This window comes from Mus caroli, chromosome 12, assembly GCF_900094665.2.
Source record: "Mus caroli chromosome 12, CAROLI_EIJ_v1.1, whole genome shotgun sequence".
Taxonomy (NCBI): domain Eukaryota; kingdom Metazoa; phylum Chordata; class Mammalia; order Rodentia; family Muridae; genus Mus; species Mus caroli.
The window spans coordinates 106499189-106526093 of NC_034581.1; the positions used below are offsets into that span (position 1 = coordinate 106499189).

A 26905-nucleotide genomic window follows, 5' to 3' on the forward strand; every position below is an offset into this window, starting at 1 on the left:
CCTGGGGTTCCGTTCTCACTCAGACCACTGCAGCCTGGGGTTCCGTTCTCACTCAGACCACTGCAGCCTGGGGTTCCGTTCTCACTCAGACCACTACAGCCTCTTCTTATGCTCTTAGCTCAGGCTGTTGGCACTAGGTATAGCTTGAGACCTAGACTTGCATACTCCTTCCCAAAGAGCACACTCAAGTTCACTTTAAAATAATGCAGTGGATGACAAAGGAAGGCAGTCTGGGGCGCTGACACACACTGTCATCCTAGCACTGAGTGGCAGAGGGAAATACAGATCACCTGAGCTGGGCAGCCTGGACTGCATAGTGAGTTCCAAGCCAGCCGCCATAGTGAGACACTCCAAAACAAACCAATACATACATTTAAAAATTAAAAAAAGAAGTGAACCCATGTTTGTTTAGCTTTCTGGAAAGCCACAATCATTAGTGTTTTCTCCAGTTATGACCTGTTTCAGAGTGCTTTTCCTTCTGCCCCAGGCTTTGGAATTCAAGATTTGCAAAATGCGACCGTCAGCAAAGTCTCTCATCTGTGGCGAGCACTGGAGTGGGGGCGCCCACGGGCGCTTCGCTGCCCTGGTCAGCGGCTGTCCTCTCCTGGTGAAGGTGTTCTCCATTGTACACAGCGTTCTGCATGTGGACGTGTACCGCTACTCGGGGGCCCAGGATGCTGTCAACGTCAGAGACGTTCTCATCAGGGAGGGCTATGCCGAGCTCGCAGAGGAGTCCTATGAGTCAAAAGTATGAAGCGTGTCTGTCTGTGGAGCACGTGTGTGTGCTGGCGAGGCTGGGCCAGGCTGGTGAGGCTGGGCCAGGCTGGGAGGGGCAGCGGGTGCACCACTTTTCTTCCTTTGTGTGATGTGGAGACACAGGGTAGGTGATGTGTGGGGGTGCTCATTGGTTGGTATTCTGAGCATCTAAACCAGTGGTGACCCCAGCCATAAAATTATTCTCATTGCTACTTCATAACTAATTTTGCCACTGTATGGTCATAATGTAAACAGCTGATATGCAGATGGCCTTAGGTGACCCCTGTGAAAGGGTTATTCAGCTCTAAAAGGGTCACAACCCACAGGTTGGAGAGCGATGATCTGAGTGCTGTGTTTATCTCTGGGGATTGCATTGTGGTGGGCGCATGCTATTTTGGCAGCTTCCTAGTTAATTGTTTTTGTTTTAGAAATTAAAATTAACTTGAAAATATTATATATCTTTTTTAATTGATTCTAAAAATTATTTCTATAATGGAGATACTCAATAAGCAAGTCATATATATTAAGCATTTCAAAATTTCTTTTAACTTCGTTTTAAGCTTTTTTATTTGCAAATATTCAGAAATTAAAATACAATTACACCATTTCCCTCCTTGCAATTCCTGCATACTTCCCCCGACCCCACTCCTCTCACGTTCATGGCCTGTTTCTCTGCTGTTACATATGTATATGAATGCTTAAGTACAACCTTCAGTGTGGCTCATGTGTGTACGTTGTCAGCACTCATCACTTTGTGTTGGAGAAGCAGCTATGGGGTGTTTCCCTCTCTCTGGAGTTATTAATTCCTGTGAGTTCCCTCTTTCCAAGTTAGTGTGTCCACACACGGTGTGATCTCCTTTAGGCAGCCATATTGTTGAGGTTTCCTGGTTGTGGCTTCCCTCTCCTTTGTAGGAGTTACAACCTTAAAGCAGAGTCCTGGTCCTCTGGTCTCGCCATCCCATCTCCACAGTGCTCCCTGAGCCTAAGGGCAGGGTACCAGCTGGGCTGAGGACGACTTCTCTGCATTTTGACCAGTGTGGCTTTCTAAAATGATCTCTGTCAACCTGCTTTTAATGTGTATTAGTTCTTTTCTGAAAAAACAAACAAACAGTTCTTTCTCTAAAATCTTATTGTGTTGGAAAATGTAGTCATTATTTTTGTTTGAATTTTAAATGAACTTGATAAAATTGTGTCCCTGTATATTCATGGCATTCAAATAGGAATAGAATTGGATCTATGAAATATTTTGATATGAGATTCATGCTTTTGCTTTAACACAATTAATGCTATTGCCTTTGACACAATAAATATTTCTTGTTCTGACCAGCAAAGCTATGAAGTCCTCAAGGGTTTCTTTGCTAAGTCAGTGGACACCATGCCGGACAGCTCTGTCTCCTCTCCTCTGAAGGACGACGAGAAGCATCTCCTACGGATCCTGTTGGAGAGCTTTGCCTCCAACCGGCTGGGCGCTCCGAACTGCAAGGTGAGCTCGCTCTGCACGGTTTGCCCTGCTGCCCGAGTCGCTTTTCCTTCTCCCTGCGGTTTCCTCTTGAGTCCTCTTGCACCCTCCTCTCCTCCCTTTCTATTTCCAGTCTGTTGTTCTGGGCATCACTGGGGATCACTCTGCCTCTGCCTGCTTCCTCTGCACAAAATTCCTGTTTCCCTTTTTCTTTCATTTGAGTTTTCTGAGTGCTGAGAGGATAGGTATGTGGCACCACACTCTGATATAATTGTCAAGCCTCAGCTGACTTTGGGACTGCCACCATTTATACTGAGTGGCATATTGTGTATTGGTAACCTGTATTTTGTGTATGCAGGCTGTTCTCCATGGGCCCTTTAACCCTTATGAGCTGAAGTGTCATAGTCTGACCAGAATATCCAAATTCAGGTATGACTCATTCTCCTATGAAATATTTTCTGTTTCTTTATCTGTAGACCTCACAAGAGACTTAACTGACTTTGTATATAAGCTGCAAGACTGTTTTGGCATGTCTCTGACGTCCCTCCTCCCTGTGGAAAACTGTGCACACTTTTGTGTTTCTTCTGCTCTGGTTAGAGCTGTTGCTCAGCAGGCAGTGAACTCCCTCTGTGCCTGGACTCTGAGGGACCTGTGTTCTGGGACAGTTATGATCTGGGAAACAGATGCAGTGGTCATTTTCACTAATACCATAGTTGAATGGTGACAGAAAATTAGTGACAGTGGTTTTGACAGAGGTCTGGGATGCATGGAAGTATCTGGGGGTCCTGGCTATACTTTGAAGGCCACACTCTTAGAAGGCTTTCCAGAACCTTCTAAGTCCCAAAGGCCACAGGATATTTGATATGGTCTAGTGTAGGGGATCAAGGGTGAGGATTGACAGATTCCAGTGACACTGCATAGGACAAGATTGGAGAATTTGTATTTGTGAGAGGTTTGAGTAAGCTAAGTACAATTGGTTACTTGGGTGGGAGAAGAAGGGGCTGGGGACTTGGTGATCGATAAGGCAAGTTTCATAAGTCTCATTTCAAGAGTATCCAGACTAGTTTGAAAAGCTTTAACTGTGTGCATTTTGTAAGGCCCACTCTGGGCAGACACTGGCTTCTCTGAATTCTTCTGGGGGTGAGGAGTAGGTGTCCTGATATCAGTGCAGATGCAAGGCCTTGTAAGACCTTCTGAATGGTCTTCAGGAGGCCTGCGTGTACACAGATGTCTGAGGAATATGCTGTGAGACTTGTTCCCAGTGTAACCGAAGCCAGACAAGAGGTGTAGACACCAGCAGCTTCATGGGCACCTTGAGAAATGAGACAAAGTTAGAGGCAATGGTGGCAGACAAGAAGCTTGCAGGTGGCTTTGTAGAGCCACAGCTATCTCTGCTCAGAAGCAGTGGGGTGGTGAGGCAGGCTGGATGGGCCACACGGAGACCACTCTGCTGGAAGGCAGGCAGAGGCTACAGGCCTTGACGGAGCAAGGGTAGAAAAGCAGGTTTGAGAGCTGCTGTAGATAGTGCCTAAGGGTATGGACAGGAAGGGCTTGAACTGACTCAAAGAGGAGCCCAGGGCCGGTGTGGATCCTAGGTTTGCCTGTGCCACCATCCTCTGAGGTTCACTCTGGGCTGGCATGCTCCATCACCTGGCCAGAGGGGCGACAGCTTGTGCCCTGATGCTTATTCCCAGATGTGTGTGGATTGAGAAGGAGAGCATCAATTCTGTCGTCATCAGTGACAGCCCTGCCGACCTGCACCAGAGGATGCTGGTTGCAGCTTCACTCTCAGTTAACGAGACCGGTAATGAGACAGCTTCTGTTACCTGTTGTCTCTCGTTTGCCTTGACTTGACATCAGTGGTAAAGTCATGCGTGCGTATTCACTCCATCAGCTGTTGTCCCTTTTAAGAAAATGTTGTGTCTCTGTGTGTCTCTGTGTGTGTCTCTGTGTGTTGTGTGTGTGTATGTGTGTGCACAGAAGCCCATGGAAGTCAGAATAGGTATCAGATCTCCTAGAACTGGAGTGTTAGATGATTATGATTCTGAGCCCTTGTGTCAGTGCTGAGAAATGAGCCTGGGTCCTGTGCCAGAGCAGTGAGCACTCTCTACAGCGGAGCCGTCTCTCCGACTCTCATTAAGCTCTTTCCTGAGTGCAGTGCCTAATGCAGATTTAAGAAACAAAGTATTACTACTTTTTGTTTTATAGAAGGATGTGGGAAGTCAGTGATTATTGTTTCTTTATGCCTGTCTATAAAGTTCTTGGCTCTAGGAAATCCTGGTAAGATCTAACAAGAGGCTGAAGAAAGCCGGAGCTCTGGGTTATCTCTTCATGAGTAAATACCTAAGCATGGTCATGAGTCTGTGTAGAATGCACAGGAGCCAAGGGCAGGACCCTGGTGGTCAGACTGGGCAGAAGCTGTGTACTGCAGATGAGCCGGCCGGGTTGGGAGGCGTGGCCTAAGCCTTGTGTGCTGGTTCTCTACCATGTGGCAGGCTCCACCATGCTCCTGAGAGAGACCTCCCTGATGCCGCACATCCCAGGCCTCCCAGCGCTCCTCAGCATGCTGTTTGCACCAGTAATGGAGCTGAGGTAGGTGTGGGCTTCCACTTCATCTGTGGGGAGAGAGTGGAAAGCACCCATGGAGGAGTCGGGCTGTGGCCCCTTCTGCTCTGGTTCACTCTGTGCTTCAGTGCGATTCTGCATTGCGTATTGCTCATGGCCCTGACTTAGGAGACTTCAGCTTCTTAAGTTTTAGTTTTGTGGTGATGCCAAAGTAACACTTGTTCTGTTTCTCTGGTTAGTAATGCTGGCAAGCTCCAGGCTGCAGTGGTAGTATGGTGGCCCTGAGTGTCATGGCCGACACACCACCATGTGCTGTGGTATTCAGAAGGCCCACTATAATCAATGCATTTTCTTTTTTCTTTTTCTTTTTCTTTTTTCTTTCTTTCTTTTTTTTTTTTTTTTCTCAAGACAGGGTTTCTCTGTGTAGCCCTGGGTGTCCTGGAACTTACTCTGTAGACCAGGCTGGCTTCGAACTCAGAAATCTGCCTGCCTCTGCCTCCCGAGTGCTGGGATTACAGGCGTGTGCCACCACGCCCGGCTAATCAATGCACTTTCCAGTGCAGGTATTTTCAGCTGGGATGCCATATGGTTTCTGGAGTGTGTACCGCAGGCTCAGATGGCACTGCTCTGGGAGACTGTGGGTCTGCAGTGTGTGGAGATTGTAGGTCTGCAGTGTGTGGAGATTGGGGTCTGGAGTGTGTACTGCAGGTTCAGATGGCACTGTTCTGGGAGATGTGGCGCCATTGGGACATGAGGCCTAGATGGTGGGGATGAGATCACTGGAGCCAGGCCTGTGAAGACAATACCAACTTGTGGTCTGGCCTGCTTCCTCTGCATCCTGCCTGCTGCAGTGTGAACATCCAGCCACCACTCTCACCTGAGCTCCCCTGAAACTGAACCTGGATAACCTCCCTCACTCCCTCAGGTCACTTCTGTCAGGCATTTTGTCACAGTGACAATAAGAGTTACTAACACACAGGCTTGTTGGGTGTGGACCCGCTGTCAGGAGAGGAACATCTGTTCTTGGGTGCTCACTTGCAGCCCAAACCCTTATAAAGGAGCAGGCAGCATTGCAGGCTGTCTTAGGGCTTGACTGCTGTGGAGACACCATAACTAAGGCCATGGTAACCATTATCACCATGGTGGGAAACATGACAGCGTCCAGGCAGACATAATGCTGGAGAAGGAGCTAAGAGTCTTATATCTTGATCCATAGACAGCAGAAGGGGACTGTGTACCACACTGGGCATAGCTTGGGCATAGGAGACCTCAAAGCCCACCTCCAAAGTGACACACTTCCTCCAGCAAGGCCACACACGCCTCCTGATAATGCCACCTCCTATGGGCCAAGCATTCAAACCCCTGAGTCTGTGGGGACCAAACCTATTCACAACATATTAATTAAAACTAGACATGTGATGTGAAGTTAGAAACATGGAATAGTAAATAAAAGTGGCATCCTGTTGTCTGCAGTCTGTAAATGACAGTTGAAGCCTTTTGGTGGCCAGTTGCCAGTGAGGAACCCTGTCAGCCTCTCTTCCCACAGGAACTAGGAAGCAAAGAGGTGAACTACTCAATAGACCATAGCTCTCTATCCAACCTGGGTTTTCCCTCAGAGACTTGAGTGCAGACACCTGTGTGATGTTAGGTCACTGTTAGGCTTTGTGGTAGCATCATGGACTTCCTAACACTCAGTGGAGTGAGGCACCACACCGCCCACCTTTGGTCACCATCTTAGTTGCTGAGATGAAACTTGAACTTCCACATCACCGTCCATCACTGGAGGAAGTGGGAGCAGGAACCCACACAGGGCAGGGTCCTAAAGGCAGGAGCTGGTGCAGAGGCCGTGCATGGGTGCTGCTTACTGGCTTGCTTCTCTGGCTTGCTCAGCCAGAATTTTTCTAGAACCCAGGACCACCAGCCCAGGGATGGCACCACCCACCATGAGCTGGACCCGTCCCCATCAATCACTACTTAAGAAAATATCCTACAGCTGGATCTCATGGAGGCGTTTTCTCAGTTGAGACTCCTTCCTCTCTGGTGACTTCAGCTGTGACAAGTTGACATAAAACCAGCCAGGGCAGTCACTCTGATGATACACCTGGGAAAACAGATGGGAAGATGACAGGTGTCCCAGCTCAGTGTCAGAGTCTTGAGTCCACTGCATGCAACTCTGCCTGGGGCCTGTGGTAAGGCAGAAAATTAGGATGGAGACATGGCAGAGCAAATCCACCCAAGGCAGTAAGTAGGCAGAGGCAGGGGAGGGGCCAGGGTCCTGGTACTCTTCAAGAACATGTTTTCAAACAGCCAGAGACCCCACCACCTCCCCATAGGACTACAGGCAGCAAACTAAAACTTCATGGGGGTCTCCAGGGGAGACTGGGATTCAAAGCACAGTGAACTGCTTGCATTAGTTTTACGTTATTAACACATAGAGCAGAACACAGGTGTGATGACACACATCTGTACAGCATAAGAGTTGAGAAGTTGATGCAGGAGGATTGTGAGTTCAGAGCTAGCCTTAAACTGAATACAGCAGGTTCAAGGCTGGTCTGGGTTATTGGGCAAGACCCTATCTCAAACAAACAAACTGAAATGTATGAACAGCCTGGGGCAGGGGGAGGTCGGGTGCTATACATAAAACTGATAAATAGAAACTGGAGAGATGGCTCAACCATTAAGAGCATTGGCTGCTTTTCCAGAGTTCCAGAGTTCAATTCCCAGCAACCACATGGTGGCGCACAACATCTGTAATGGGATCCGATGGCCTCTTCTGGTATGCAGGTGTATACAAAGATAGAACACTCCTATACATAAAATAAATAAATTAAAAAAAAAACTTGATAGTCACTCCTGGTTTCTTACTACCTCTCTTCTAAAAAGATTTTATATAAATTCAAATCATAATAAGTTACATTAATAAAGTAGAAGCATGTAGAATTTAAGGAAACATTTTTAATTTTTATCGCTTTTAAGAAGATGTTTTTACTTATATTAGTTGATCTTTTATTATGTACATGCGTGTTTTTGCCAGCACTCATGTATGTATACCATGTGCATACCTGGAGTCAGACAAGGTCAGAAGAAGATGTAAGATCCCCTGGAACTGGAATTAAAATTATAGCCATGTGAGTGTTAAGGACAGAACTCAGGTCGTTTGCAAGAGCAGTGAATGCTCTTCCCTGCTGAGCTCTCTCCAGCCCATTTTACCGCATTTATATGTACTTTACATGTGTGTGTGTCACAGTGCACACATGGAGGTCAGTGGACAACGTGTAGAAGTTTGTTCTCTCCTTCCATCATGTGGATTCCTGGCTCGGCAGCACGGGCCTTTATGCATCGCCATCTTGCTGGGCCTGAGAAACACCTTTGTGACTGGTTTATAAAGCAGATTACTCAAAACCTAGTTTATCAGTCTGAATTGGGGTTTCTAGCCCTCGTTTACTTATACACAGGATCCCTTCACTTTTATTAAGCAGGTGAAGGGGACTTTTCATTTCCTCGTCTGTTCCAGATAGAATGAATAGCACAGCAGTAAGGACTCGAGCGATGGATGCTCAGTGGTTAAGAGCACTAACTATTTTTCTGGAGGTTCCTAGCAGCAACATGGCCGCTCACAAACATCTGTAACTCCCTCTGTTACAGATGAGGGCCCCAGACATGTATGTGGTGAACATACAGACATAGGTAGAACACCCATGCACATGAAATAAAAATTTATACAAGAAACCCAACATTGTTAATATTCATTGATGTTTTTAAAACACAATCCCAACCATTCGATTTTACCAAATGGAGGCTGAGGAGCAGATGCTGGGGTGAAGCCTGCTGGCATGGAGAGGCGGGGAAAGCAGCAAGCTGGCCCTCCTCCTCCGTCAATGCCCCAGAGGGAAAGAGCCTGGCCTTCTCCACACTGTCTTAGAAACCCTTCTAACTGCAAGTCCCTCCTTTCCACTTCCTGTGTGTGTCTCTATCCATCCTCCTGACTTCCTTCCACTCTCTGTGGTCTTTCCTGTGTTTACTTCCTGTCACCTGGTTGCTTGGTCGGCCTCTTGACCTATGGTTGACTTTATTTAATCCTGTTTACAACAAACAGAAAGCTCTTGAATTAAAGGTGTGTGTGTGCTAGGGCTGAGCCACACCACAACTAGAAACAGGTTTTTCCAGTAGACAGTTTCACAGTGTGATCAACTATCCAACAATGCATACTTAAATTATCTTCCTTGTAGTGAGATTTAACCTGTATTTCTGTGTAAAAGCCGAGGAGTCACATCATTTAGTTACGGTACTGGTGCTAGGAAAACACCAGGTAACTCTACCAGTCAGGTATCCAACCTTGAAATGGTGGCTTAGCTTAACTCCTCTAAATGCCTTTCAGAGTTGACCGAGACGGAAAGTGTTACACTGGGGTCCTTTGTGGTTTGGGATGGAATTCAGCTACAGAGGCCCCTATCCTGCCAGAGCATGACATCGAGCTGGCCTTTGATGTGCGCTTAAACGTGGAGGACATCGTTGAGGTAAGTGGCATACTCATCATGCATTCTTCCCTCACTTGCTGCACCCATGTGACTTAACATCAACCACAGGCTGTATGTGGGGGTGTGCTTGCCTGCTTCCCGTGGTGGCCTCTGCCAGCACAGAAGGACCACTCCTTAACTGGCTTGTTCGACAGTGCTGCTTCTCAGTGGGCTCCACTCTCCTCTCCTCCACTGTCTCCCAGTGCATGGACCTCACTATGAGCTCCGCCTCACTCGAAACACAGGGAGGTAAAGAGAGAACCTGCCCCACCTGGCTCGGCCTGGCCTGGCCCAGCCCGAGAGCAGCCACCAGTGGCTCTGCTCCTGTACCAGCCCCTCCGAGTGCTCCTGTGCAGCCAGGGCCAGCTTTTAGAGTGTGCCAATCAAGTGAGAAGGTGCTAATTAAACATGTTTACTATTCTGGGGTTTTTTTGTTTTGTTTTGTATTTCCTTATTCTAGCAATTTGTGTCCTTTGCATTTACTGAAGGGAAAAAAAAAACCTGACCTTTCTCTAAAAATACCTTGAGAAATGCCGTTCTAGGAACCTTTTCTCAGAAGACCCATGATACAGTTGACCAGCTGTGTGAGGGCTGGGAGGGAGGAGCAGTTGAGTCACAGTGTCCTAACTTCTGCTACACGGGCTGGCAGTGTCCTCAGCTTTTATTATTGTCAATGTCCACTCTGCCATCACATGGACAGAGTCAAAATGACCAGAGGGGTGGCTCCATTGTTGAGAGGCCTTGCTGCTCTTAAAAGTATTCCTTTGATCACAGACTTAATTGCAAAACGGAGAACAAACATTCTAGAAACAAATAGGTCCTACACGTAAATCTGGGTTTGGCACAAGGCTTATGGGTGTAGCCCAGAGGTTCTGTCTGTGAAGGGTAAATTGGTTCTGCAAAGGATCCTGGTAAGACCATGAAGAAAAGCTGCATACTAGGCAAAGGTGCCTATTTTATACCTGATCGTATCCATAGCACATTAGCCAGCCTCATAGTCACTAATAAAACAAGCAGCCAAGTAAAATTAGGATGGAAACGAACAAATGAGATGCTGCAGAGCTGGCTTGGGAGGAGATGCAGGTGAGGGCCTTGCACATCCCAGTCCACAGCACTGACAGTGACTGCGGGAGGCAGAGGAGGTGGGCAGGAAGCCTGAGGTCTTCACATGGTCTGCAGAGGGGCTGCCCTATGAGGACTGCTCTCTTACCAGATTACACCTGGGTCTACTGGAGCTGGAGAGGTAGCTGAGAGTTCTACATCTGCAGGCAGCAGGAAGAAAGTGAGCCACTGGGCCTGGCTTGAGCTTCTGAAACCACAATGCCTACCCCTGTGACATAGTTCCCCCAACAAGGCCAGACCTCCTAATAGTACCACTCTCTATGAGCCTACAGGAGCCATTTTCATTCAAACCACTACACTCAACCTGCTTCTTTATAGAGCCCAGGCCCCCAGTCCAGGGATGGAACCACTCACGGTGGGCTGGGCCCTCCCCGATCAATTACTAATTAGGAAAATGCCTTAGAGGTTTTGGGTCTTATGGAGACATTTTTCTCACTTGAGGCTCCCTCCTTTCAGATGACTAGTTTGTGTGTCAAGTTGACATAAGACTAGCCAGAACTGACCTCTTGTCAACTTGACACACAAATCCATCACTAGTAAGCCACACCTTTCTTTCCTTATTCATCCCTAAGAACTCACATTAGAAATGTAAATAATTTTAAAATTTCCACGGTCTTTACAAATTCAAAACACATTAAAATGCCAGTTTCTATCTAATCTTTCTAAAAATCCAAAATCTCTTTTTAAAAGGTCAAAGTCTTTTGGGTGTGGGCTTCTGTAAAAATCAAAGTCAATACCTTCTTCAAGAAGGAAGAAGCAGGGCACAGTCATAATTCGAACCAAGCAAAACCAAACTCCAGCAGTGTAAAAATTCAATGTCCAGTTATCTGGGGTTCACTCGCAATCTTCTGGACTTCTCCAAGGAGCTTGGGTCGCTTCTCCAGCTCTGCTCTCTACAGCACACGCAGCTTGTCTTCTGGGCTCCAGCTGGCTCCATTCCACTGCTGCTCTTGGGATCACCCATTCTACTGACATCTGCAAAATGCTGGGGTCTTCTACAACTGGGCTGTGCCTTCCCCAGTGGCCTCTCCTGACCTCAGCAGTGCCAAGCCTCAGCTGTTCTCCATGATCTCTCCATGTTCTCAAAACCAGCTCCACATTGGGACTTTTACACTGAGTTCAGCTGTAGCACAAGGTACAACTTTGGTCATAACTGGAACGCAGCTTCTGTATGCTGACTTTCAGAAAACACTTCCAGAAGATTCCACCTCGGTGGTGCTGGGCTCTTCTCAGTCACTACTAATTTCTTAGCTCCAGCTTCTCTGCATCAGCTGTCCTGCACCAGCTGTCCTGCAAAAGCTGCCCAGCATCAGCTGCCCAGCATCAGCTGTCCTGCACCAGCTGTCCTGCACCAGCTGCCCTGCATCAGCTGTTCCAGTAATATGTTTTCCTTCACTGTTGCCTCTTATGATTGTGGCTGACTTTTCAGCCCCCCTGACCAGAATGAATTAATAATCTCAATTCAGAATAGCAAATGGCTCTGATAGTCTTTGAATTCCATTTTGTTTTGGTTTGGTTTTTTGGTTTTCTCAAGACAGGGTTTCTCTGTGTAGCCCTGGCTGTCCTGGAACTCTCTTTGTAGATCAGGCTGGCCTCGAACTCAGAAATCTACCTGCCTCTGCCTCCCAAGTGCTGGGATTAAAGGTGTTCGCCACCACTGCCCAGCTGAATTCCATTTTGAAACTTCACAAGCCAAGGCTCTATCCTTTGCACACAAGCCAGGCCTTCATCCTATGTACTGTTCTCAACATTCTTATCTTCCAAGTTCCCACAGAACATCCCACTGAGCTCTCAACACTCAGTGGCCAGGAGAGGCCATTAGTGAAGGTGCAGCCTCGGTGACAGTTGAAGGCCCAGGACAGAAGGGGTCAGGCAAAGAAGTTGCCATAGAAGAAGACCCCAGTGTGGTGCAGATCTCAGTACCATGGATGACCACCACAAACAACAGCAGCAGGGAGTGGAGCCAGCTGGAGCCTAAAAGACAAACTGTGGCTTCAGAGGGCAAAGCTGGAGAAATGACTCAAGCTCCTTGGGGGAGCCCAGATGATCATAAATGAATCCCAGATAACTTTGACCCAAAGTTCCACAGTCCTTCCCAAAACACAGTCAGGTCTGTCAGAAAAATACCCCACTCCTGGTACCGACTTGTCTTAGTTAGGATTACTATTGCTGTGACGAAACATCATGACCCAAAGCAAGTTGGGAAAAGGGTTTATTTGGCTTATACTTCCACATCGCTGTTCATCATCAAAGGAGGTCAGGACAGGAACTCAAGCAGGACCCTGGAGGCAGGAGCTGATGCAGAGGCCATGGAGGGTGCTGCTTACTGGATTGCTTCTTATGGCTTGCTCAGCCTGCTTTCTTAGAGGACTTAGGACCACCAACCCAGGAATCACACTACCCACAATGGGTTGAGCCCTCCCCATCAATCACTAGTTAAGAAAATGCCTTATGACTGGAGCTCATGGCAGTCTTTCCTCAGTTGAGGTTCCCTTCTGTCAGATAGCTGTAGTTTGTGTGTCAGGCTAACATAAGCCTGGCCAGCACAGGGTGTGTGTGTGTGTGTGTGTGTGTGCGTGCGTGTGTGTGTGCGTGCGCGTGCCTGTGAGAAGACATTCTGTATAGGAAGCAGATGAGTGGCTGCCATGAGGTAGGGAGCAAATAACTGCATGGGACACCTAGGAGCCTGACAGTAAAAGAGATGAAGGCAGAGGACACAGAGGATGCATTTGCCCCACCTCCGAGTGTCTCCAGATAGTAATGTATGGCATACACACCATACAGGGAGTTGGGTCTTCCAGGATGGGGGTACATGTGTGAAAAAGGACAGTAAGCATAACTATTGCAAATGTCACACACGCTCATGTCAAAGGAGTGAAAAGAAAGGGAGCCTGGAAGGTGGGGGGCAGAGGAAGCTCCACAGGAGCAAGGTCCTGCGGTCGGTAGCTTTGAGGCTAGGGAGGGAGGCACAAGTCAGCAGGTCTGAGGCCGTTTCCCAGATTCCTGAGTTGGGAACCATAGTTCTTACTAAGGAGGGGAGTTACAAGCAAGTAAGGCTAGCATGGCCCCTGTGGCACTGGTTAGACCCTGAGACACCAGTGTGAACTCAAGGGTTAGTACCTGTAGGGCCAGGTAAGTACAGGCAGTCACAGGTCTGTGCTAACGGCCTCCTGTCCACATGCAATGCCCAGCTCTGGGGGAGCTGCTGAGAAGTAGCCCCTGTGGGTCAGTGAGCATGGGTGACATTCAGCATGTTTTCTAATGGAATTACCCAAGTTGGGACCCAGATCTCCTTGAAGAAACTACTTGCTCTAGGAACAGAGCAGGAAATGTAGGTGCCCAGAGCATCTTGTAGCACCAGGAAGGAAGGACACTTATGAAGTACACAGGGGTAGGATGCATCCAAGCACATATGAGCTAGGGGAAGGGAGATCTCTCTGCCAGTGGGCAGAGCTGAACAGTAATATACTGGATTTACAAATATGAAAGCAAATACATTGGATTATAACCCAGAGTTTAAAATATCCATGTGTCTAGGAAGAAAAATGATTGAATTACTTGGGGGAAAAAGCAACTATTCCTTACAAAATTACTTCAAGTTCATGTGGGTTCTATGGGTCTCTGAGGACACGTGAGGCTTGATGAACTAGGAGTAGGGAAGTCAGGAGGCCTGGAGAGTCCCCAGCCAAGCACCATCACCATATCCTCTGGTGTGGGTAGGCCTAACTATGGAGTATGAGAGAGGACAGTGTCTCCCTTCTGGACAATGACAGACTCAAACTGGGGAGCTACAAAATCTCCAACCAGAACACATCTAAGTTGCCAAAGTCTTGTAAAGCAAGAAAAGGCTGGGAAGCAATCCCATACCAGAGAAGGCCTGGTATGTTCAGTGTGGTTCTTGGACCTGAGTCCTAGAGGAGAAATGGGGTGCTAATAGGAAATGAGTCCAGTCTAGCTTCCAGACTTGTAGCAATGTCCCAGCACTGGCTTCTTTGCTGTAACAAGTGTCGGAGAGATTGGATATGGGCTTATGGGACCTGCTCACTCTTCACTGTTGTTTCTGTTGTTCTACCAGTTCTCTAGACTCTTGACTGATGCCAGTCACAGAACACTGTATAAGTGCTGTGGCCTGTTTGCTGTGGGATGAAATGCAGTTTTATGTAGTCACGTGGCGTGTCACTATTCATTTACAGATTAATATTCTCAGGGCTGCTATCAACAAGCTAGTGTGTGATGGGCCAAATGGATCCAAGTATCTTGGGCCTGAAAGAATCACTCAGTTGCAGGAGAATGCACGCCAGAAACTTCTAGGGTAAGTATGGTGGCATGCTGCTAAGGTATACATTAGGCAATATACAGCCTCTGTGTGTGTGTGTGTGTGTGTGTGTGTGTGTGTGTATAGTTATTTTGATGTCTGGATATTCTGAATCATTTAGGAGATGTGATGGGTAAGTTACTTAAAGTGCAGTTCCAGGACGGAGGCACCTCTTGAAGGCATTGGGATGAAGGTGTCATGTCTGTGTCATTTGGGGTTTGGGCAAGGCAGAATAATCATCCATCATGCATGTGAGCAACTTGAAAACAAGGTAAAGAGATCATTCCATACAGCAGGGTGTGGGGACAGGGACCAAATAGTAGTAGTGTTATGTCCCTACTCCTAATTACAGACTAGGACTGGGGTGGTGGAGAGAAGTGGACTCTGTCACTTGGAGACTAGGTGGTCCTTGGCAACCTCTGTTACTTGGAGACTAGGTGGTCCCTGGCAACCCCTCCCTTGAATCTCCATTCCGAACATGAGTTCAGAGGGCAAGGGGTATCCTTTGGTGCCCTCCGTGGGCTGCCTCTGCTTCCCAAGTGCTTGCTGGGATTATAGGGATGTGCCATACACCACCTTGCTTTGTATTCATTCACATCCTCCCTCCGCCCCTCTCTTTTTCTCTTTGGCATGAATTGAGGTTTTCCATATGTAAATCACTTGGATATATGCCCATGGGATCCGTGGCCTCCTGTGGCACTGCCACGCCGCCTCAGCAGAGACAGTGATGTTGATGTTGACTTGATGGGTAGATTTTTATTGGGTTTTTTTAAAGTTTTTTTTTATTTTATGTATATGAGTACATTGTTGCTGTCAATGAGGGCATTGATCCCATTACAGATGGTTGAGAGCCACTATGTGGTTGCTGGGAACTGAACTTGAGACCTCTGGAAGAGCAATCAGTGCTCTTAACCACTGAGCCATCTCTCCAGTCCAATTTGTTTTAAACAATTAAATGATTTTTTTTTAAGTAAGAGAACTAGTAAGTTTAATGGAGGTTATTTTCAAGAATACAGGCAACTTAAAAAGAAAAACAAAAAATCAAAAAGAATACAGTCAGCTTATAGGCAACTGCACAATTAAAATAATTCCTTTTTCTAGTATTTTTATTTAAAACCATTTTTAAATTTAAATATAGTTGATCATATTTTCCCTCCTGTCCTTCCAGATCCTGCCCTCCCTACCCACCCAACCAAGTTCTTTCTCAAAACAGCAACAACCCAGTACAGCAACAAAACTCACCGCAATCAAGAAAACAAAATAAACGCACTCCACAAAAGAAAAACAACAATGAAACCCACCAAACAGTAACCGATAAAGACATGAATCTCAGGAGTCCACTCTCCATTGTTGAGCTGCTCCTGGATGTGAGGCCTGTGTGGAGAGGTTGACGCTCCCAGGGATGCTTTCCCGCCCCCACAGGTGTGAGTGACAGCTCAGTTGCTCATCTTTACCCTATGGCTAGGATTCATTCATCCATTCTAAAAAATAACAAAATAAATATAATGAAACAAACGTTGTTACTTCAGAGTTGGGCAGGACAAAGCAGCAGAGGCACAGGAAAGAGTCAGAGGCACACTGGTTTGCACACTCAGGACTCCTGTAAAAACACTAAACTGGAAGCTATGATACACACTTAGAGGCTCTAGTCAGACCCATGCAGGCCCTGTGCCTGCTGCCTCAGGCTCTGTGAATGCATGAGGTTTACTCTGTTGATTTAGAGGGAAGGGCTTGCTTTCTTGGTGCCCTGCCTCCCTCCTGGATCTTACAGTCTTTCCTCTTCCTCTCTGAAGGTTCCCTGAGCTCCAAAAGAATTGATGGAGACAACCCACTTAGGGCAGAGTGTTCGGGTCTCTCACTGTGGGTCTGTTCCCATCTGCTCCAGGTGGAGGTTTCTCTCATGATGGCTGAGCAAGGCACTGGTCTTAGCAGACTGTGATTATGGGTCGGTCATTTTTTCAATGCAGTTTTTCTTTTTCTTTTGGAACAGTATTATTTGTTTTTTCCTCCTAGGTCCTTGGCTACCTAGTCTCAAGTCACCGAGCAGTGTTGTGTATGGGTGCCATCTCGTGGAGTGGGCCTTACTCAGATCAGATACTGGTTGGTTACTCCCCCAGGACTGTGCCGCCTTTGCCCTGGCTTATCTTGTATGCAGTGCAGATTGTAGATAGAAGAGTGTGTGGTTGGCTCTGTGTTTATGTTACTTACAGAGAACCTTCCTGTACCAAAGACACGGGAACATAGATAGGGCTGAAAGCTTCTGCAGGCACCAGCTCAGCAACTCCATATTTAAATACGGGTGTTGTGTCCATCAGTGGGGCCTTGCTGTCACTTTGTGGAGGTTAACAACCAGGGTTGTTTGGGGATTCCCACGGAAGAGCCCCTTTGACTCACAACCCAACTGGATGTAACCCAGTCCTGGAACTAGAAACTTTGTTAGGTGACAAGAGATGGCCGTATGCTTATATGTCTTTTATATATTTATGGTATGTATGTGTGTATATATGTATGTTTATATGTCTTTTATATATTTATGGCATGTATGTGTGTATATATGTATATGTATGTATACATTTTAAAGAAATTTCTACTGTATTGTTTCCATACTATCTCGCTAATACCCCTTAATTTTATCTGTCTGTCTCTGTATTCCCTTCCCACAATACTTCCCCCTCCTCCCTACTTGAATCCTCCCATTCCAGCCCACTCTCCCACAACATCTCTCTATTCTGTTTCCCTTTCCTAACAAGTTCTGTTTCATCTGGTCCCTTGTTCTGTACCTACCCTTTGTGGTGCTAGGGATTGTTGCTTAGTTATCATTTACTTAAAAGCTAATATTCACATAAAGCCGAATACATATCATATTTGTCTTTCTAGGTCCGAGACACCTCACTCTGGATGATTTTTTTTTCGAGTTCCATCCATTTGCATGTAAATTTCATGATGTCATTTTTTTTTCCATAGCAAAGTAATGCTCTGTTGTATAAACATACCATGTTTTCATTATCCGTTCTTCTGTTGAGGGGTATCTAGGTTGTTTATAATTTCTGGCTATTAAGAATAGAGTAGCAACCAAGATGGTTGAGCCATTGTACTTACAGTAGCTAAATCCTGAGGCAGATCAATCCCCATCTTCCTGAGGAAACAGCACTGTGAGTTCCATAGTGGCCGTATGGGTTTGCACTCCCACCAGCAATAGATGGGTGTCCCGTTACTCCACATTCTCGTCAGCAGGAGACGTTCTGACTGCTGTAAGATGGAATCTCAAAGTACTTTGGATTTGCATTCCCCTGATGGCTAAGGATGTTGGACATTTCTTTAAGTGTTTCTCAGCCATTTGAGTTTCCTGTATTGAGAATTCTGTTTAGATCTGTACCATGTTTTTAAAATTGGGTTGTTTTTTTGTTATCTAGTTTCTTGAGTTCTTTGTATATCTTGGATATTAGCTTCTTATCAGATGTGTAGTTGGTAAAAATCTTTTGCATTTCATAGGCTGCTTCATGTCCAAATGCTGGTGTCTTCTGCTGGGCAGAAGAGCTTCAGTTTTGTGAGGTCCACTTTTTAAGCCACCCTACGAAGTGCACATGGAAGATGTCAACCAGGGTCCCATCAGCCATATGGCCAGCCTGCAGCTGGAGCAGTGCTGGAGAGCTTTGCCCTGTTGGTGTGGAGAAGGGAGAACTGGTGTCCTGACCAGCTCAGCTACCACCCAGGCCCAGATCTACCACCCAGAAATGATCAAACTCAGGACTGAGATCAGCAAACTAGAAACAAGAACAAAAAACAATACAAACAATCAATGGAACATAGAGTTGGCTCTCTGAAAAAGAAACATGAAGATTAATGTCTCCATCCCCTGGCAAGGGACAAAGAGACACCTTGCTGTTGTGTTCTTCTATCAGTCAGGGCAGAGTAGATGGCAGTCCTTTGTTCATCCTAGCCTGATGCCTGAGTTGGTGGCCAAGCTGTTCTATGCCTAGGACACATAAAAGTCTAATTTATTCCAAGCAGTGCAGCTCGGGAGAGAGAAGAGACCTGCATCCCACCAAGCCACTCTGTCTCTGTCTTTCCCACTGTGCTGCATTGTGTGCCGTGGCCTGCCTGTGCCCACTGCCATGGGGTAGAGGGTAGGTCTGTGGTGGAGAGTGGTGTATTGTTTTTTGTTCTTGTTTCTAGTTTGCTGAGCTCAGTCCTGAGTTTGATCATTTCTGTTTCTTTTGGTTGTGATTTTGTTGTTGTTCTAGAGCTTTCAGGTTATACTAGTTAAGATTGCTTCAGTTGTTTTGGTTTGTATTGTTTTTTTGAGACAGGGTTTCTCTGTAGCCCTGGCTGACCTACAACTGACTCTGTAGACCAGGCTGGCCTCAAACTCACAGAGATCCGCCCGTCTCTGCCTCCTGAGTGCTGGGATTAAAGGATGTGCATATCATGCCCGGCTTTCCCTTTGATTTTTTTTTTAATGTAGGCACTTAGTGCTATGACCTTGCCTCTTGGAACCGTCTTTACCGTGCTCACAAGCTTGGATATGTTGTGTATTCATTTTCATTCAATTCTAGACAGTCTTTAATTTCTTTCTTAATTTCTGTCTTGACCCATTTTGTGTGTGTGTGTAGAGAGAGTTGTGAGTGCCCTTATGTTTGAGGCATAACCTTAAGAATTGCAGTTTGCCTACCATAAGTTTAGGGCTTTCTGTTGTTTTTGTTGTTGAAATCTTGTTTCAATCTGTGGTGGTCTGATAGGATGCAGGAGGTTGCCTCCGTTTTCTTGTGCTGTTGAGACTTTTTATCTGTTACCCTTTGTCTGAGTATGTTGTTGGTTTCCGAGAAAGTTCCATGAGGTTCAGAGAACAATGCATATTTTTTTTTATGTTTGGGTAAAAATGTTAGTAAATATCTGTTAGGTTCACTTGGCCTATACTTTCTCTTAACTTCAACATTTCTCTGTTGAGTTTTATCTGGATGCCCAATTGATTGGCAAGAGTTAGCATATTGAAGTCTCCCACTGTCATGTGTGAGGGTCAGTGTGTGATTTAAGCTAATGAAGTATTTGTTTTACAAATGTGGGTGCCCTTATGTTTGAGGCATAGCTGTTAAGAATTGCAGTTTGCCTACCTGCCTCCCTAGCTGGAGAGGCCTATTTCTCAGCCGGCTTTCTTATAGAGCACAGGATGACACTACCCACAGCGGCCTGAGCCCTCCTCTCATCAACCATTAATTTAAAAAAATGCCCTTCAGCCAGATCTGATGGAGAAATTTTCTTAATTGATGTTCCCTTCTTTCAGCTAGCTCTAATGTGTATCAAGTTGACATAAATTAGTCAACACGCGTGCGCACACACACACTAAAACCCTGTATTTGTGTTGATGCCCAGTGTTCCCTCATTAACCCTGCTGGGGAAGGCAGTACTGGCCACAGTCTTCCCAACTTGCCTATCTAAGAATGGTATAGGGCCTGGCAGAAGTGGCACACACCTTCAACCCCAGCACTCGGGAGGCAGAGACAGGAGGATCTCTGTGAGTTTGATGCCAGCCTGGTCTATAGAATGAGTTATATGACAGCCAGGCTATATACAGAGAAAAAAATATGGTCCAGGATCTGGCATACTTACACACTGAAGGGCCTTCAGTGCTCTCAGTCTGAGCTCTGTGCCTTGGCTGTACTGGCACTGGCAATACATAGAAGTACATACTCCATTACTTCCAGGAAGATGGGTCCTTCCAGTGTGCGCCTCACAGAGGCATTTGTAGGTCAAGTTACATTAGCCACTCAAGGGACCCATTGGCCGCGCAGACTGACGCCTCCCTGCAGCTGGCTTTCTCTCTTCCTAACTTTGAGGAGGGACTCTTTGTTCCAGTTCTTAGTTCCCCAGCAGGCCGCAGGTGTCTGAGTGCTCAGACGCCACAGGGGCTGCCTCTCCAGGGATACGTTAAATGGAATGCGGTGATACTGGCACAGCTCTGTGAAGCTAATGATTCTGTGGTGTGTAACCCCCACCTCAGTAAATGTTGTACAACCCCAAGTTCCTCCTGCCTTTGAGCTGCAGTTCTTGCTCCACCACAGGCAGGCACCTGCAGCTGCCTTCTCCGAGAGTCTCCTGGGTCTTTGTTCCTTCGCTGGCCTCCGTCTGTGGGGGATGCTGGGTGCTTTGCTCCCCAGAGTGTGGCTGGTGGGGTGGTTACTAAGGACAGCCCTGTGCTCTCTTCCTGTGATGACCTGGGCTTCACCTGCTCAGTGGGCAGCCAGGGATGGATTTGGTAGGTCTTAGTGGTAGGTTAGTGTAATTAAAAACATCTTTTTAATTTTTTTAAATAAGCATAGGTGTTTTGTCTGTGTGTATTTGTGTGTGCCACATGCATGCAGTACCTATAAAGGTACAAGAGAGGGCACTGGAACCCCTTGAACAAAAATTGCAGGCATTTGTGGACTGCCGTGAGGTGCTGAAAACAGAACCCAGGTCCTCTGGAAAGCCAGCCAGAGCTTGTTTGTTTGTTTGTGGGTTTTTTGTTTTGTTTTTGTTTTTGTTTTCGAGACAGGGTTTCTCTGTAGAGCTCTGGCTGTCCTGGAACTCACTTTGTAGACCAGGCTGGCCTCAAACTCAGAAATCCACCTGCCTCTGCCTCCCGAGTGCTGGGATTAAAGGTGCGCACCACCACCGCCCAGCCCCCAACCAGAGCTCTTAAGCACTGTATTATTTTTTTAAAAAACCAATGTAAAAATATATCTGGCTAATCTAGCATTCATTATGTAAATGAGGGTGGCCTTGAAGTTATAGCAATCCTTCTGCCTCAGTCTCCCAAGTGCTGGGGCTACAGGCATGGACCACCACACCTGGCTTTGCATTAAAATCTTTAAAGGAAAGGCCAAACTGGGGCCCTGAAGATGGCTCACCAAGTGCTTGCAATTAGACTCTGAACAATTCAAGAAAGTTCTTCTCTGGCCTCCACGTGGATGCTATATGATTTGGAGTGTTGTCTTAGTTAGGGTTTTACTGCTGTGAACAGACACCATGACAAGGCAAGACTTATAAAAATCAACATTTAATTGGGGCTGGCTTACAGGTTCAGAGGTTCAGTCCATTATCATCAAGGTGGGAGCATGGCAGTATCCAGGCAGGCATGGCACAGGAGGAGCTGAGAGTTCTATGTCTTCATCCAAAGGCTGCTAGTGGAAGACTGACTTCCAGGCAACTAGGGTGAGGATCTTATACCCACACCCACAGTGACACACCCATTCCAACCAGGTCACACCTATTCCAACAAGGCCACACCTTCAGATGGTGCTACTCCCTGGTCCAAGGATATACAAACCATCACAAGTGTGTTTGCCCACACAATTTACAGGTTCAGAGGTTCAGTCCATTATCATCAAGGTGGGAGCATGGCAGTATCCAGGCAGGCATGGCACAGGAGGAGCTGAGAGTTCTATGTCTTCATCCAAAGGCTGCTAGTGGAAGACTGACTTCCAGGCAACTAGGGTGAGGATCTTATACCCACACCCACAGTGACACACCCATTCCAACCAGGTCACACCTATTCCAACAAGGCCACACCTTCAGATGGTGCTACTCCCTGGTCCAAGGATATACAAACCATCACAAGTGTGTTTGCCCACACAATAATGTTAAATTTTTTTAAAGGCTAAACTGTATTTAAAGAAAGTATCTTTGTATTCCCACTGTGAGTCTTCAGTTTCTGCTCATCCCCAGAGCACCAGGCAGGCCAGAGCTGTTCAACCTGATGTTATTTGGTGCTGTGGCTTTAATGTCCAGGTCTTAATGGATAGTGATGGAGACTGTCATCTGTTAAATTGTCTGTTATACTGTCGTCTGTCACATTGTCTATTATACTGTCCTCTGTTACATTGTCTGTTATACTGATGTCTGTTACATTGTCTTCACACCTTTGGATTGCAGAAACACTTTATAAATTCTAGTCAGAAGCCTCTATCTGTAAGTGTTACCTCTGGCCTCTGTTGGGTGTTTGTTTGAGTCAGAGTCTCACTGTATATGCTGGTGTGGTGTTGAACACTTAATTTCTGCCTCAGCCTCCCACATGCTGGGATTAGTTGACTCTGTAACTTTTTATCATTCTGGGGGCATGAGTCTCACTGTCTGGCTTGCTGTGGCTACCTAGTAAACCTGAAGCTGGGCAGCACTGTCTTCCTGTTGTATACTCTCTGGCTGTGGTTATTGTTCGGATCCTTTGCTTCCCGTGTCCACATCAACATCAGTGGTCGGTTGGTCTGCACAGAAAGCCTCAACTGGGGTTGGATAGTGTGTCACAGTGAATTAGGGCAAATTTGCTGTTTTTATGGTAAAGTGGGACTGTTGGATGGTCTTTCACTTCTCTGTTGTGCATGTGTTCACGCGCAAGTGTTCATGCACACACACACACACACACGCACACGCACACACACATGCACACACACACACACACGCACACGCTGTGGTATCAGAATCCAGTCTTGGTGTCTTAGTCAGGGTTTCTATTCCTGCACAAACATCATGACCAAGAAGCAAGTTGGGGAGGAAAGGGTTTATTCGGCTTACACTTCCATGCTGCTGTTCATCACCAAAGAAGTCAGGACTGGAACTCAAGCAGGTCAGAAAGCAGGAGCTGATGCAGAGGCCATGGAGGGATGTTCTTTACTGGCTTGCCTCCTCTGGCTTGCTCAGCCTGTTCTCTTATAGAATCCAAGACTACCAGCTCAGAGATGGCACCACCCACAAGGGGCCTTTCCCCCTTGATCACTAATTGAGAAAATGCCTTACAGTTGGATCTCATGGAGGCATTTCCTCAACTGAAGCTCCTTTCTCTGTGATAACTCCAGCTGTGTCAAGTTGACACAAAACTAGCCAGTACACTTGGGTTGATACTTACCTTTCTTCCTGAGGCAGTCTTTCTTGCTGACCCTACTCTGCCAGGCTTGCTTGCCCCATGTAGGTAAGCTGGATTGCAGATGTGGGCTTGTTATGTCCAGCTCACGTGATCTCCGAGGAGTTCACAGCAAGTGCTTTGTCCATGAGGCGTCTTCCCAGCCCCCTCTCCTTTCTTGGTACACTGCTTGAGTTGTTAGTGTGCAGACCCTGTGCTTTTGCATAATCATTTTTGAGTGTGTTAGTCTCTTGATGACACTGTGAATAAAGTTTTAGTGTTCAGGACTTCCCACATGCAACGTCATCATGTTGTTATGTTATCCTCTTTCTGTCTCCAGCAGTAGCAGTGTGTTAAGGTCTGTTTTGTCTGATGCTGGCATAGCTACTCTTGCTCCCCTGGGTTGATATTTGCATGGTGTGTCTATTCTACCTGTAACCTATTTACTTTGAGAAACTTACTAGCATTTTTTACTCTATTAAATTTCTTGTTTGAGAATTTTACAAAAGTGTGTGTGTGTGTATATATATATATGTATATATATATATATACATACATACACATATACACATATATATACACATATACACACATATATATGTGTATGTGTGTGTATATATATATATATATATATATATATATTGTTTGCTTTCACTATCACCCTTTCTTCCCTCCACACCACTGCTCCCCTCTCCTACAAGCCCCTCAGTGTGGTGGCCCACTGATTTCAACCAGGGCTATTTGTGTGACTGCATGTTTGGAACTGTCACCTGGGGCCTGATTGGCTCACCATTGAGGACTCAGCTGGAAACAGTGACTGCCCCATGGGGTGGGGCCCATGACCCTCCAAGATCCTGATTGGCTTGGCAGGCCTAGTGTTGTGCAGGCAGCTGCCCCTGCTGTGAGATCACTTGGAAGAGCCATGGCAGGCCCTGAAGATAGGGAGGGCGTCACAGCTCTTCTCCCGTTTCCCCCAGATACCTCCTTTCTGTTTCCTCTTCCGGAATGTTTTCTGAGCCTTAGAAGGTGGTGGTGTAGGCGTCCTGTTTAGGGGAGTGCTCGGCTCGGCCCTGTTTCTGCTCTTGAAGATGCTACATCACACATCTACTCTATATACTTGCCTTGTTCAGAGTCTACGAGCAGTGGCCCCTTCATACAGCCAATACCCTGTGCCTTTCACATCATATTTTATCTTTTAAAAATAGTATCTCGGAAATTTCCACTTCAATTATTTTACTTCATTTTCATAGAATTTCTATTTTTATATAGTCTTCCATTTTAAGGTTAATCAATTCACTGATTTTTTTCTTTGATTTCATAGTTTTTATTGTTTGTTTGTTTGTTTGCTTTTAGACATTTCTATCAGGTTTTAAGTCTTCCCGTATAGTTTGCTGTAATTCTGTGAATGTATCTGTCATGGCTACCTTGAAGTCCTGTGTGCTGATCCCTCAACTGCATCCTCTCACTAGTGTCGGCTTGCTGAGTGTCTGTCCCTGCCCCTTTTTCTGAACAGAGTCATGTGTCCTTGTCTCCTGACTAGCATGTCTCCTAAGTTGCATGCTGGAAAGCATTTTAGGAGACATATATAATAACCTCCCTAAAATCTGTTATGTTCTATTTCCTTGTTTTTTAAGTGAACTATAAATTTAATGTTATAACTATAAATTTTGATACTTTGTAAACCTATCAAAATTTTAATTCTGGGATATTTATAGACTTTAAATACAAATACACTTTTTTTTTTTAAAGATCATCCTACTGTTTTTGAGTGTTAATGAATAAATAATAATTTGCTCCTCAGCTTAGGAGACTGAGGCAGGGGAGAGACATTTGAGACCAGCCTGGATTATGCAGTAAACTGAGGCCAACCTGGGCTACCAAGCAAAGCCTTCTCTTAAACTGCAAAACCAGCCAGCAGCAAAACCTTTGGCTTTCCTTTTAAATTTTTAGCTTGTTCTGTCGGTTGAAACCTCGAGAGAAGATTACTCCTCAGTGGCACGAGAAACCCTACGAGTGGAACCAGGTACGTGGGGCTGGCCGCCTGCAGGGCCAGCTGCTGCTGGAGGAGGGAAAGGTAACTGGGTGGACATGGGCTCGGTCCAGGACAGCAAGGGTGACAGGAGCAGGCTCTCCAGGCAGAGTAAGCAGCCATGGAGCACATGGCCATTAGCTTCATATGACACCTTGGAGCCACATGGTAAAAGGGATCCATCTGTCACAGGTTGTTCTCTAACCTCACACATGTGCTGTGGCACATGCAATCTTATGCACACACGCGCATGTGCAGATACACAAACACAAAATTTAAAAACCCCACAATGTGTATTAAAATGGACGATCAGATAAGTGGGGTGAATTATGAGAGTGGAGAAGCATCTGCCAATAGTTTTAGAAAATCGAAAGAACACTTGGCTGTCTCTTTCACACGTCCATGTCCGTGAGCACATAATGATCTGAATTTGGTGTCTAGACAGGTTTCATCCAGAGCCCGACTTGTTTCTCTTCTCTGCATGACTAGGTGGATCCGAGGCTGGTCATGGAGCAAGCTGAGCCGGAGGGCAGCCAAGGAAAGAGCGCGTCACTGTACCAGCTGCACACGCCTGTGGTGCTCAGCCCCTGACCAGCTTGTCCCCAGCAGAGGTCACAGCATTCCTGCGGCTGCTTCTCCATCTTGTTGCCTTTGCTTAGTGTGGGGAGTGGTGTTTCTGCTTGGGTGGGAAAAATCAGAAAGTCTAGTCTTTTCAAGAAACGGGGTCACAGTATTAAATACTTGGCAAAAAGTTGTTCTGAAAGAAGATTTTGTTTTGGAAAAAGCTTCTTTAAATGTATGAGGGTAAAGCTAAATAGTCAGTCCCAGGAGACAGGTTCCAGGGCCTGTTTGTATGCTTATCCTGTCACAACGTGTGTGCAAGCATATGTGTGTGTGCTTAAAAACCCTGTGGCATTTTCTGAAGATTTTTTCCTCACTGAAAAGATGTGGTTTTGGTAAAACTTCAGTTTTGTGTATTTAGGACTTGTGGTTAAATTTAAGCCTCTTGGTCTGTGTTTTGGAAATTAGGAGATGTGACCTGGCACCCAGCATATCTGGTGAAACAATAAAGGCATTGGACTTTGTTTCTGTTGTGATTATTTTTGCTCAGAGATTATCATTGTCTTAGTCACTGTTCTGCTGCTGCTGTGAAGAGGCTTGTGTAAGCAAGGCAACTCTTACAGGAGAAAGCATTTCACGGGGGCTGGCCTAGAGGTTCAGAGGCTTAGTCCATTATTATCATGGAGGAGAGTGTGGCAGCAGACATGGC

General features: G+C 46.3%; 1 protein-coding gene across 1 annotated transcript in view; it reads left to right on the forward strand.

Moving 5' to 3' along the window:
- Tdrd9 (tudor domain containing 9) overlaps positions 1-26703 on the forward strand; it is a 92878-nt gene extending 66175 nt beyond the window's left edge. Inside the window, exons 28-36 of the mRNA XM_021179500.1 lie at positions 488-748; positions 2084-2239; positions 2574-2644; positions 3910-4019; positions 4711-4807; positions 9159-9297; positions 14613-14731; positions 25557-25629; positions 26125-26703. Coding sequence (XP_021035159.1) covers positions 488-748; positions 2084-2239; positions 2574-2644; positions 3910-4019; positions 4711-4807; positions 9159-9297; positions 14613-14731; positions 25557-25629; positions 26125-26226 — 1128 coding nt within the window. The 3' untranslated portion in view covers positions 26227-26703. The remainder of the gene's footprint in view (positions 1-487; positions 749-2083; positions 2240-2573; positions 2645-3909; positions 4020-4710; positions 4808-9158; positions 9298-14612; positions 14732-25556; positions 25630-26124) is intronic.
- The last annotated feature ends 202 nt before the right edge of the window (positions 26704-26905 follow it).